The sequence below is a fragment of the Lithobates pipiens genome, unplaced genomic scaffold (genome assembly GCF_037356315.1).
Source record: "Lithobates pipiens isolate NorthernLeopardFrog02 unplaced genomic scaffold, aLitPip1_a1.2 Scaffold_19, whole genome shotgun sequence".
Lineage (NCBI taxonomy): Eukaryota > Metazoa > Chordata > Amphibia > Anura > Ranidae > Lithobates > Lithobates pipiens.
In genome coordinates, this window is record NW_027507764.1 from 419,221,956 (window position 1) to 419,234,388 (window position 12,433).

Sequence of the window (12,433 nt, forward strand, 5' to 3'; positions counted from 1 at the left end):
CCAAAAAAATTTAGGAACACTTTTTTGTAAAAAGCGAGTGTAGGCAGAGTAGTATGTTAATTAGGGGTGGGGTATTCATTTTATGGGCATGGCCGACAGGAAAAATGGTAGTGCACTGTGGCAAAAATGGGTGTGGTTTAAATTATGCTAAATTGTTGGGCATGGCTTAAAGGGGTGTGGTTAGTGTCTGTTTACATCTGTCTGTCCATAGGGATGCATGGACCTTAGTGCAACACAACTGAGAATGCTCAGACCTGCATATAGCTCTAGTTTTAGCTCCATTAGAGTTCATTTACTAAAGATAGAGAGTGCAAAATTTGTCACACTTCTGCAGAGAAACCAATCAGCTTTTAACCTTAGCTTGTTTAATTAAGCGTAAATAAAACCTGGAAGCTGATTGTTTTCTATGCAGAAGTGTGACAGATTTTGCACATTTTAGCTTTAGTAAATAAACCCCAATGCCTTTTTTACAGAGCACTATAGTAAATACCAGAATGAGCGCTGTGTTAACCACTACAGCCCCGGACCAATAAACACCTTAAAGAGGAGGTCCATTTAAAAAAAAAAAAGTCAGCAGCTGCAGTGTTTGCATAAACAATAATAATAATAATAATAATAAATAATAATAATAATAAACACACTCACCTGTCCAGGGCGCCCGCGATGTCGGCCGCCCGAGGCCGACCCGTCCCTCGGCTCTCGGGTCTCGGCGCCGCCATTCCCTCTAAGGGAAACAGGCAGTGGAGCTTTATGGCTTCACTGCCCGTTTCCTACTGCGCATGCGCAAGTCCCGCAGCTACTGCGCATGCGCGAGTCCCGCAGCGCTTTCTGAATGGGACGCGCTGTGTTCTGGAACACACAGTTCTGAGAACACAGCGCGACCCATTACCCAGAAGACGCCGCGACGAAGAGAGAAGACAGAAGATCTCCGCGGAGGAGGAAGAGGAAGATTAGGAGAAAGTGCCTAGCAACAGGCATTTCTGGTAAGTAAAAAAAAAATTTTTTTCATTTTTTTTTTTTATATTTTTTTGTAATTTTTAATATTTTTTTGTTTTCAGGGTGGCCCTCCACTTTAAGGACCAGAGGTATTTTTCCAATTTCGCACTGTGCTGCTTTAACTGGTAATTGCGCGGTCATGCAATATTGCACCCAAACAAAATTTGCGTCCTTTTCTTCCCACAAATAGAGCTTTCTTTTGATGGTATTTGATTGCCTCTGCGATTTTTATTTTTTGCGATATAAATGGAAAAAGAGCGAAAATTTTGAAAAAAAAAGATATTTTCTTCTTTTTGTTATAAGAAAAATCGAATAAACTAAATTTTAGTCATACATTGAGGGTAAAATTTATTCAGCCACATGTCTTTAGTAAAAAAAATGTCAATAAGCGTATATTTTTTGGTTTGCGCAAAAGTTATAGCGTCTACAAACTAGAGTACATTTTCTGGAATTTACACAGCTTTTAATTTATGACTGCCTATCTCATTTCTTGAGGTGCTAAAATGGCAGGGCAGTACAACCCCCCCCCCCCCCCCCCCAATGACCCCATTTTGGAAAGTAGACACCCCAAGGAAATTGCTGAGGGCATTGAATTTTTTTATTTTTTTTTGTCCCAAGTGATTGAATAATGACAAAAAAAAAAAAGTTTACAAAAAGTTGTCACTAAATGATATATTGCTCACACATGCCATAGCTATATGTGGAATTGCACCCCAAAATATATTCTGCTGCTTCTCCTGAGTACGGGGATACCACATATGTGGGATTTTTTGGGAGTCCAGCCGCGTACGGGACCCCGAAAACCAATCACTGCCTTCAGGATTTCTAAGGGTGCAAATTTTTTGATTTCACTCCTCACTACCTATCACAGTTTCGAAGGCCATAAAATGCCAAAATAGCACAACCCCCCCAATGACCCCATTTTGGAAGTAGACACCCCATGCTATTTACTGAGAGGCATATTGAGTCCATGAAATATTTTATATTTTGCCACAAGTTGCAGGAATCTTACAATTTTTAATTTTTTTTTGCACAAAGTTGTCACTAAATGATATATTGCTCACACATGCTATGGGCATAAGTGAAATTACACCCCAAAATAAATTCTGCTGCTTCTCCTGAGTACGGGGATACCACAAGTAATGCAGCGGGGGCATTTTAATAGGCAAGCAAGGGGACTAGTAGGAACAGCAGGGATTTCACACAAACGAAGCAATACAAAGATTGAGTGTGTTTTTATTTATTACACAAAAAAAGGGGGTTTATACTTGCCTGTTGTGTGCAATGCTATTTATTCATTTTTTTTTTTTTTATGCTATGTTTATTTGAAGATGCAGAATGAATGTTTTTAGGGCCGGTTCACACTGCTGCATGGTGGAAGATCGCATGTGATTCACACTGCAGTGCAAATCACAAATCATAGCTGAATTCGCATCGCATTCAGACCAAACTCGCACAGAACCCTTTTTTAGTCCGCAGCAGAATCGGATCACATGGGTGTTCACACCCATGTGATCTGATTGCTGTCCGAATTTGCAGATCACACTGCAATATGCAAACTGATCTGGGGCTGTCACTAACTTTTAACCACTTCAGCCCCGGACCAATTGTCAGCCTAAGGACCAGAGGTCTTTTTACAATTTCGCTCTGCTTTAACTGGTAATTGTGCAGTCATGCAATGTTGTACCCAAACGAAATTTGCGTCCTTTTCTTCCCACAAATAGAGCTTTCTTTTGATGGTATTTGATTGCCTCTGCGATATTCCTTTTTTACGATATAAAAGGAAAGACTGAAAATTAAAAAAATATATATATATATATGTATATATGTATATGTGTGTGTGTGTATATGTATGTATGTATAATATAATATAATATAATATAATATAATATAATTTTTTTTTTTTTTTTTTGTTATAAGAAAAATCGAATGAACTAAATTTTAGTCATACATTTAGGCCAAAATGTATTCAGCCACGTGTGTCTTTAGTAAAAAAAAATGTCAATAAGCGTATATTTTTTTTGCGCAAAAGTTATAGCATCTACAAACTAGAGTACATTTTCTGGAATTTACACAGCTTTTAATTTATGACTGCCTATCTCATTTCTTGAGGTGCTAAAATGGCAGGGCAGTACAAACCCCCCCAAATGACCCCATTTTGGAAAGTAGACACCCCAAGGAAATTGCTGATGGGTATGTTGAGCCCATTGAATATTTCTTTTTTTTGTCCTAAGGGATTGAATAATGACAAAAAAAAATAAAAAATTGCACGCCAAAATATATTCCGCTACTTCTCCCGAGTATGGGGATACCACATGTGTGGGACTTTTTGGGAGTCTAGTCGCGCACGGCACCCCGAAAACCAATCGCCACCTTCAGGATTTCTAAGGGTATATTTTTTTTTGTCCCAAGTGATTGAATAATGACACACAAAAAAAAAAAAGTTTACAAAAAGTTGTCACTAAATGATATATTGCTCACACATGCCATGGTTATATGTGGAATTGCATCCCAAAATAAAGTACAAACCCCCCCCAAATGACCCCATTTTGGAAAGTAGACACCCCAAGGAAATTGCTGATGGGTATGTTGAGCCCATTGAATATTTCTTTTTTTTGTCCTAAGGGATTGAATAATGACAAAAAAAAATAAAAAATTGCACGCCAAAATATATTCCGCTACTTCTCCCGAGTATGGGGATACCACATGTGTGGGACTTTTTGGGAGTCTAGTCACGCACGGCACCCCGAAAACCAATCACCACCTTCAGGATTTCTAAGGGTGCAAATTTTTGATTTCACTCCTCACTACCTATCACAGTTTCAAAGGCCATAAAATGCCAAAATAGCACAAAACCCCCCAAAATGACACCATTTTGGAAAGTAGACACCCCAAGCTATTTACTGAGAGGCATGTTGAGTCCATGGAATATTTTATATTTTGCCACAAGTTGCGGGAATATTACAAACTTTTTTTTTTTGCACAAAGTTGTCACTAAATGATATATTGCTCACACATGCTATGGGCATAAGTCAAATTACACCCCAAAATAAATTCTGCTGAGTACGGGGATACCACATGTGGGGGACTTTTTGGGAGCCTAGCCACGTACGGGACCCCAAAAACCAAGCACTGCCTTCCGGATTTAAATATAAAATGCTACCAAAAAAACTGTTAGCGATCACAGGGATCAGGCCTGACTCTGCGATCGCTGCAGTTATGTGTTTAGTGTTTTTTAAGTGACAGTGATCGATCGATACTGCACTTGGGTGGGCTGGGCAGAGGAGCAAAACGCAGGTGCTAGCAGGTATCTGGGCTGATCCCGCTAACAATGCGTTTTTTTGGAACCCTAAACTGCTGGGGACGCTAGTATAGATCTGATCAGATCAGATATTGATCTGTTCAGATTCTATACCACTACGGGAGGTTTATGCTTTGCGTGTGGGTGTTAGCGGTACTGGCACTAACCTAGCGCTGCCTGGGGCGACGCAGACCCTGACCCTAAATCCTAATTGATATCACCCGCCGGGTGATCAGGGGGTTAAACCTTTATTGGGTAATAAATGGTGGTTGCCCTGATGCTATAAAAAGCAAACTAACCAGAGTCACCCGTAACACTTATACGGTGATCAGTGGTGAAAGGGTTAACTAGGGGCAATCAGGGGGTTCAAATTTTTATTAGGTAGTATATGGGGTCCCTGGCGCTATATAAAAACCTGACGGGGAACCTAAATAACTAACTGGCTAACCAGCGTCACCAGTGACACTTATACTGTGATCGCTGGTGAAAGGGTTAACTAGGGACAATCAGGGGGTTAAAACCATTATTGGGTAGTATATGGGGGTACCTAACGCTATAAAAACCTGGCGGTGAACCTAAAAAAATAACTAGCTACCTAACGACACTAGTGACACTAATGCAGCGATCAGAAAAACGATCGCTTAGTGACACTGGCAAAAGGGGGTGAAAGGGTTAACTAGGGGCAATCAGGGGGTTAAAACCATTATTGGGTAGTATATCGGGGTACCTAGCGCTATAAAAACCTGGCGGTGAACCTAAAAAAATAACTAGATACCTAGCGCCACTAGTGACAATAATGCAGCGATCAGAAAAATGATCGCTTAGTGACACTGGCAAAAGGGGGTGAAAGGGTTAACTAGGGGCAATCAGGGGGTTAAAACCATTATTGGGTAGTATATCGGGGTACCTAGCGCTATAAAAACCTGGCGGTGAACCTAAAAAAAAACTAGCTACCTAGCGACACTAATGCAGCGATCAGAAAAATGATCGCTTAGTGACACTGGCAAAAGGGGGTGAAAGGGTTAACTAGGGGCAATCAGGGGGTTAAAAACATTATTGGGTAGTATATCGGGGTACCTAGCGCTATAAAAACCCGGCGGTGAACCTAAAAAAATAACTAGCTACCTAGCGACACTAGCGACACTAATGCAGCGATCAGAAAAATGATCGCTTAGTGTCACTGGCAAAAGGGGGTGAAAGGGTTAACTAGGGGCAATCAGGGGGTTAAAACCATTATTGGGTAGTATATCGGGGTACCTAGCGCTATAAAAACCTGGCGGTGAACCTAAAAAAATAACTAGCTACCTAGCGACAGTAGCGACACTAATGCAGCGATCAGAAAAATGATCGCTTAGTGGCACTGGCAAAAGGGGGTGAAAGGGTTAACTAGGGGCAATCAGGGGGTTAAAACCATTATTGGGTAGTATATCGGGGTACCTAGCGATATAAAAACCTGGCGGTGAACCTAAAAAAATAACTAGCTACCTAGCGACAGTAGCGACACTAATGCAGCGATCAGAAAAATGATCGCTTAGTGACACTGGCAAAAGGGGGTGAAAGGGATAACTCTAGGGGCAATCAGGGGGTTAAATCTTTATTGGGGGGTGATAGGGGGCTACCCTGGACCTAACACTAACTGCCCTGACAGTTTTTACTGTTACAACTGACACTGAATGGAGTGATCAGTAAAGAAATGATCAATGCAATCAGTGACACTGTGACTGGGGGGGAGGGGGGGCGGGGGGGATCGGCGGGCGATCGGGGGGGGGATCGGGGGGGGGGGGGGGGTTTGTGTGCCTGTGTGTACCTACATGTCAGTGTAGTGTTGGTGCACACTTACTTTTAGTCTTCTCCTCGTAGTCCGGTCAAAAAGACCGCCCCGAAGAGAATGACATCACTTCCTCCTTCCTGTGTAAACAATACACAGTGGGAGGAAGCTTCTCATTGGCCAGGAGCGATCCAGAGGGGGTGGCCAGAAACCAACGGCCATCCCCTCATCACGGATCGCTCCTGGAGCGAACCGGACCGCCGTATCCAGCGGGAGGGGGTCCGATCTGACCCCCGACCCGCTGGAAGGCAGGCACGTACATGTACGTGCTTGTGCCTGCCTGTGCCATTGCGATGACGTACAATGGCAATACGGCGGTCCTTAAGTGGTTAAAGAGCCTTTTTTGGGAGTCAAAATTGGTGCTATTATGCCTCGCACACACTGGACGTTAAGATAACATTATAAAAACATCAGTAGCTTTGCAGTTTTTCAACTTTGTCAAATTTTTTTTTCAATGGATCAAAAATGTTAAAAAATGTTTTTATCAGCGTTAGAGCGTTTTTACAGCTGAAAAACGTCTCTCAGAACCCACTCGTTTTGGGGTTTATTTACTGCTCAAAAACGCCATTGCCCAACTGTTGATAACAGCCTATGTGTGCATGGACACATAGGATAACATGATGGAGATGTTTAATAACTGTAGAAAAAAAACATCTACAACCAAAAACAGCTGCTGTATAAACGTCAAAAAAACGTCCAGTATGCATGTGGCCAATTGTGTATTCCAATGCAAGTTTTAGCCATTGATTCTTATGGTACAAGTGTAACTTCTCCAAATAAATCCTTTTAATGTTGAGATGGATTCTCTGAAATAAATTTTCCTTTGCAACATTGTAATCTATTTTGTTTTTAAGAATGCTAGAATGTTTTGATGTTTTGGTAAAATATATTTTTCTCTGCCACTTTCACTTGTTACTATTCATCTCACAAGAATCTTTACCCAAACTGACTCAGGCGTCTTTACAAACCACAAACAATACCATTGCTGATGCAAATTTAAAATGAGTCACAATGTTTGTACTTTTTATTATTTACAAATAATCATAATTTGGGCCCAAAAAAGATGTACCAAAATCAAACAGAAATCAAAATGTAATTTCCAAACACTTGAGGGTAATATCACTATTCTACACTCACCCACAAAGAACCACCAAATATCACAGAAGTCAAGAAGAAGAACTAAATTAAAAACTAAACTAAATAATACATTTATAAATAATAAATCAAGAAGAAAAACTCTTGAGTAATGTAATTCCATCACCAGTATGTACAAAGAAATGCAGTATTAATGTGTAGGAGGTCCTCACATGTGGCAGCTCTGTGGCTTAGCGGTTAGAACTTCTATTTAGCATCCCTGAGCGTCTGGGTTTGAATGCCGCTTCATGGAGAGAAGTTGTCTTATCTCCCAGGTCTTACAACTATGTCTGAATATAGTATTTATGTGTAGGAGGGTTCCACCACAATTGTAAATCTTGCCAGATACACTATCTAGCCAAAATTTTTGGAATACCTGCCTTTACACACACATTAACTTTAATGACAGCCCAGTCTTAGTCCATAGGGTTAAAAAATTATTTGGCCCTCCCTTTGCAGCTAGAACTGCTTCTGGGAAGGCTAGGAAGGCTATACACAAGTTTTAGTGTGTCTATGGGAATATTTGACCATTCTTCCAGAAGTGCATTTGTGAGGCCAGGCTCTGATGTTGGATGAGAAGGCCTGGCTTGCAGTCTGTGCTCTAATTCAGCCAAAATATGTTCTATTGGGTTGAGGTCAGGACTCTGTGCAGGCCAGTCAAGTTCCTCCACCTCAAACTCCCTCATCCATGTCTTTATGGACCTTGCTTTGTGAACTGGTGTGCAGTCATGTTGGAACAGGAAGGGGCCATTCTAAAACTGTTCCTACAACGTTGGGAGCATGAAATTATCCAAAATGTCTGGGTATGCTGATGCCTTAAGAGTTCCCTTCACTGGAACTAAGAGGCCAAGCCCAACCCCTTTTTGAAAAAAGGGGGCAGGCTTTCTGTGTGACGACAATGGATGGTCACGCCCTATGGCTGTGTAAAAAACAACAGACAGAAGGTGACAACACAACAGAGGAAGATGGCAGTGAGGAAGAACCTGGCGGCGAGGAAGAACACAGCAGCGGGAGACACAGAGGCTGCTTGCCCTTTCTTAGTGGCCCATGAGCGTCTGCCTCTCCTCGTTGGCCTTCGGGACATGATGTATTTTTTGTTTTCCAAACCACACTACACTGTATTAGATACTGTGTACACCGCCTGAAGTGTATTAGAAAGTGTACAATGGCTGCACTGTATTGTATACTGTGTACACCACCAGAAGTGTAATAGAAACTGTACACACTGTATTAGATACTGTGTACACTGTCTGCACTGTATTAGCAACTTACAATGGCTGCACTGTATTATATACTGTGTACACCACCAGAAGTGTATTAGAAACTGTACTCACTGTATTAGATACTGTGTACACCGCCTGAACTGTATTAGCAACTGTACTATGGCTGCACTGTATTGTATACTGTGTACACCACTACAAGTGTAGTAGAAACTGTACACGCTGTATTAGATACTGTGTACACCACCTGCACTGTATTAGCAACTGTACACCATGGAAGGCATTGTAGATATAGGCTACACTGGATACAGAGTATATACATATATATATATATATATATATATATATATATATATATACAAGACTGTATATATATATATATATATATATATATATATATATATATATATATACAGTGCCTTGCGAAAGTATTCGGCTCCCTTGCCACATTTCAGGTTTCAAACATAAAGATATAAAATTTTTATTTTTTGTGAAGAATCACCCACAAGTGGGACACAATTGTGAAGTGGAACGAAATCTATTGGATTTTTGAAACTTTTTTAACTAATAAAAAAATGAAAAGTGGGGCGTGCAAAATTATTCGGCCCCCTTGCGTTAATACTTTGTAGAGCCACCTTTTGCTGCGATTACAGCTGCAAGTCACTTGGGGTATGTCTCTATCAGTTTTGCACATCGAGAGACTGAAATTCTTGCCCATTCTTCCTTGCAAAACAGCTTGAGCTCAGTGAGGTTGGATGGAGAGCATTTGTGAACAGCAGTTTTCAGCTCTTTCCACAGATTCTCGATTGGATTCAGGTCTGGACTTTGACTTGGCCATTCTAACACCTGAATACGTTTATTTGTGAACCATTCCTTTGTAGATTTTGCTGTATGTTTGGGATCATTGTCTTGTTGGAAGATAAATCTCCGTCCCAGTTTCAGGTCTTTTGCAGACTCCAACAGGTTTTCATCCAGAATGGTCCTATATTTGGCTGCATCCATCTTCCCCTCAATTTTAACCATCTTCCCTGTCCCTGCTGAAGAAAAGCAGGCCCAAACCATGATGCTTCCACTACCATGTTTGACAGTGGGGATGGTGTGTTGAGGGTGATGAGCTGTGTTGCTTTTACACCAAACATATCATTTTGCAATGTGGGCAAAAAGTTTGATTTTGGTTTCATCTGACCAGAGCACCTTCTTCCACATGTTTGGTGTGTCTCCCAGGTGGCTTGTGGCAAACTTTAGACGAGACTTTTTATGGATATCTTTAAGAAATGGCTTTCTTCTTGCCACTCTTCCATAAAGGCCAGATTTGTGCAGTGTATGACTGATTGTTGTCCTATGGACAGACTCTCCCACCTCAGCTGTAGTTCTCTGCAGTTCATCCAGAATGATCATGGGCCTCTTGGCTGCATCTCTGATCAGTCTTCTCCTTGTCTAAGCTGAAAGTTTAGAGGGATGGCCAGGTCTTGGTAGATTTGCAGTGGTCTGATACTCCTTCCATTTCAAAATGATCGCTTGCACAGTGCTCCTTGGGATGTTTAAAGCTTGGGAAATCTTTTTGTATCCAAATCCGGCTTTAAACTTCTCCACAACAGTATTACGGACCTGCCTGGTGTGTTCCTTGGTCTTCATAATGCTCTCTGCGCTTTCAACAGAACCCGGAGACTATCACAGAGCAGGTGCATTTATACAGAGACTTGATTACACACAGGTGGATTCTACTTACTATTATCTAGACGGTATATATATATTACTACACTGCCTGCACTGACTGAATATCAAGTAAACACTGAATATAAAGTCTATGCTAAATGCAGAGTATATATATATATATATATATATATATATATATATATATATATATATATATATATATATATATTATATATATATATATATATATATATATATATATATTAGACTGACTTATATATATATATATATATATATATATCAAATACAATGGCACTAACTGAATAACCTGCCTGCTTAAACTAACTCAAGCTACCTCTCTGTCCATGCCAACAACAGTACACACAGCCGCTCGGTAAGCAGCCTTATATAGTGTGGGACGTGGACTTAGTCCACCTCAGCCATGATTGGCCAAAGGCACCTTGCCTTTGACCAATTATGGCTCTCTCAGCAGAGCGTGTTGTGATTGCCCAAAGCATGCAGGTCAGGTGCATGCTTTGGCCAATCATTATACAGCAATGCACTGCGATCTCGCAATGCATTATGAGGCATTCTGTAGCTCTCAATTTTTCCGCTAACGCCTCATATGTTTGGTTCATTTTAGAACAAACACAGACTCGAACTGTGGGCTCACTACCAACAGATAAACCTATAATAAGGCCTACCTGTAGGTAAAATTTAGGAGATATTCCCCTTGCATGGAGCCACTGACGACAGCGGCGCATGCGCAGTGAAGGTCCTGTGCATCGTGCCAGAACTTGCCGGAACGGAGGGCTCCCGCACGCTAGGGTTGCCACCTCATCCCTTTAAAACCGAACACATATTAATTACACAGGTTCTGTGGCTGATTAAGGTGGTAATTAAACTCACTTGGTGCCTTGTCCGCATTAAATTAGCCTCAGAACCTGTGTTATTCATATGTGTTCTGGTTTAAAGGGATGAGGTGGCAAGCACGCGTGGGAGCGACACCATCACGGTTCCGCCACTGACAGCACCGGAGCCATGAACCCAGAAGAAATGCAAAGGGAACATGTCAGCCCCCTCATCGGTGACTGGGCGGCCCTGTGGGAGCTTTGTTCGAAGGTAAGTGTTTCATAATGAGCTAGTATGCAATGCTCATTATGCCTTTGCCTTACAGGTTTTTTTTTTTTTTTGGCATACAACCGCTTTAAAGCAGAGTTCTGCCAGAAATTTTTTTTTTATTTAAAGTCATAAGCTACAAAAAGTGTAGCTGCTGACTTTTAATAATGGGACACTCACCTGTCCCATGGTCTAGCAATGCGGGCAAACGAAGCCTCGCTCCTCTCCGCCGGCATTCTTACTGCCTGGCACACACTGCGCATGCGTGAGCCACACGTGCTGTGAATGGCCGGCCAATCTTCTGAGACCTGTGACGAGTCCCAGAAGATTGCAGGGAGGGAGGGAGGGGGGAGAGGTCATCTTCTTTCCAGCCCCGTGGAGCCAGGGGAGGAGGAGGGAGCTGGGTACCTCTAAAAAGAGGGTATTTGCCCCCCCCCCCCAAAAAATGACATGCCAAATGTGTCATGTCAGGGGGTCACCATCACTTAAAGCAGTTCCATTTTTTGGTGGAGTAGTCAGTAAATGACCTCCTAACGCTGTTCTGATGAATTGTATAATTGTATAACTGTGCTGTATCCCTTTATTCTGTAAAGCCCTGCACATACTGTTAGCCCTATATACCCTATATAATGATAATAATGTCATACTACAAGGTAACCAGCAAAATATAACTCCAAAATGTGCAAAGCTAAATCACTGAAGAGTGTAAATACAAATGTCTCTGATTGGTCATTCTACTTGTCACATCATCCTTATGACACGACTCAGCGTTCACACAACACACTAGCCCAGAGCCCCGCCCCATCAACACTAGCAAATAACCCCGCCCACCCCATCGTTCGCCTCGGTACAAGCGACATCTCCATACGGTAGCTAGAGTGTCTCCCCTACCGGAAGTGACCTTCCCTTCCTTGCCTGAGAGTTCGGCGCTCTGTGATGATGTCATGAACAAGGGACGGGAATTGTAAGAATCGGTGAAGTATGTCTCCGCTGTTGTTCAGCCTGCAGGAGGCGAGGAATAAATTCATGGTGAGTAGTTTCTGCCACTGTGTGCTTGTGTCATCTCATGTGATGTTACATGGAAACAACGTGCAAAGAATTGCAGTCCCTGATTCATAGGGACAGCCTGGGGGTGTTGTGCCTGGCGTTTCCCGTGGTCACTGAGCTGCACGTGTAATG

The 12,433-nt window shown here is 41.9% G+C and overlaps 1 protein-coding gene across 2 annotated transcripts in view; it reads left to right on the top strand.

Annotated features, from left to right (window-relative positions):
• Positions 1-12,124: 12,124 nt before the first annotated feature.
• THOC1 (THO complex subunit 1) overlaps positions 12,125-12,433 on the top strand; it is a 32,111-nt gene continuing 31,802 nt past the window's right edge. The window contains exon 1 of one of the 2 annotated variants that reach the window (XM_077492547.1): positions 12,125-12,283. In XM_077492547.1, coding sequence (XP_077348673.1) covers positions 12,236-12,283 — 48 coding nt within the window. In that variant the 5' untranslated portion in view covers positions 12,125-12,235. The remainder of the gene's footprint in view (positions 12,284-12,433) is intronic. The other variant, XM_077492548.1, reaches the window with a different exon arrangement.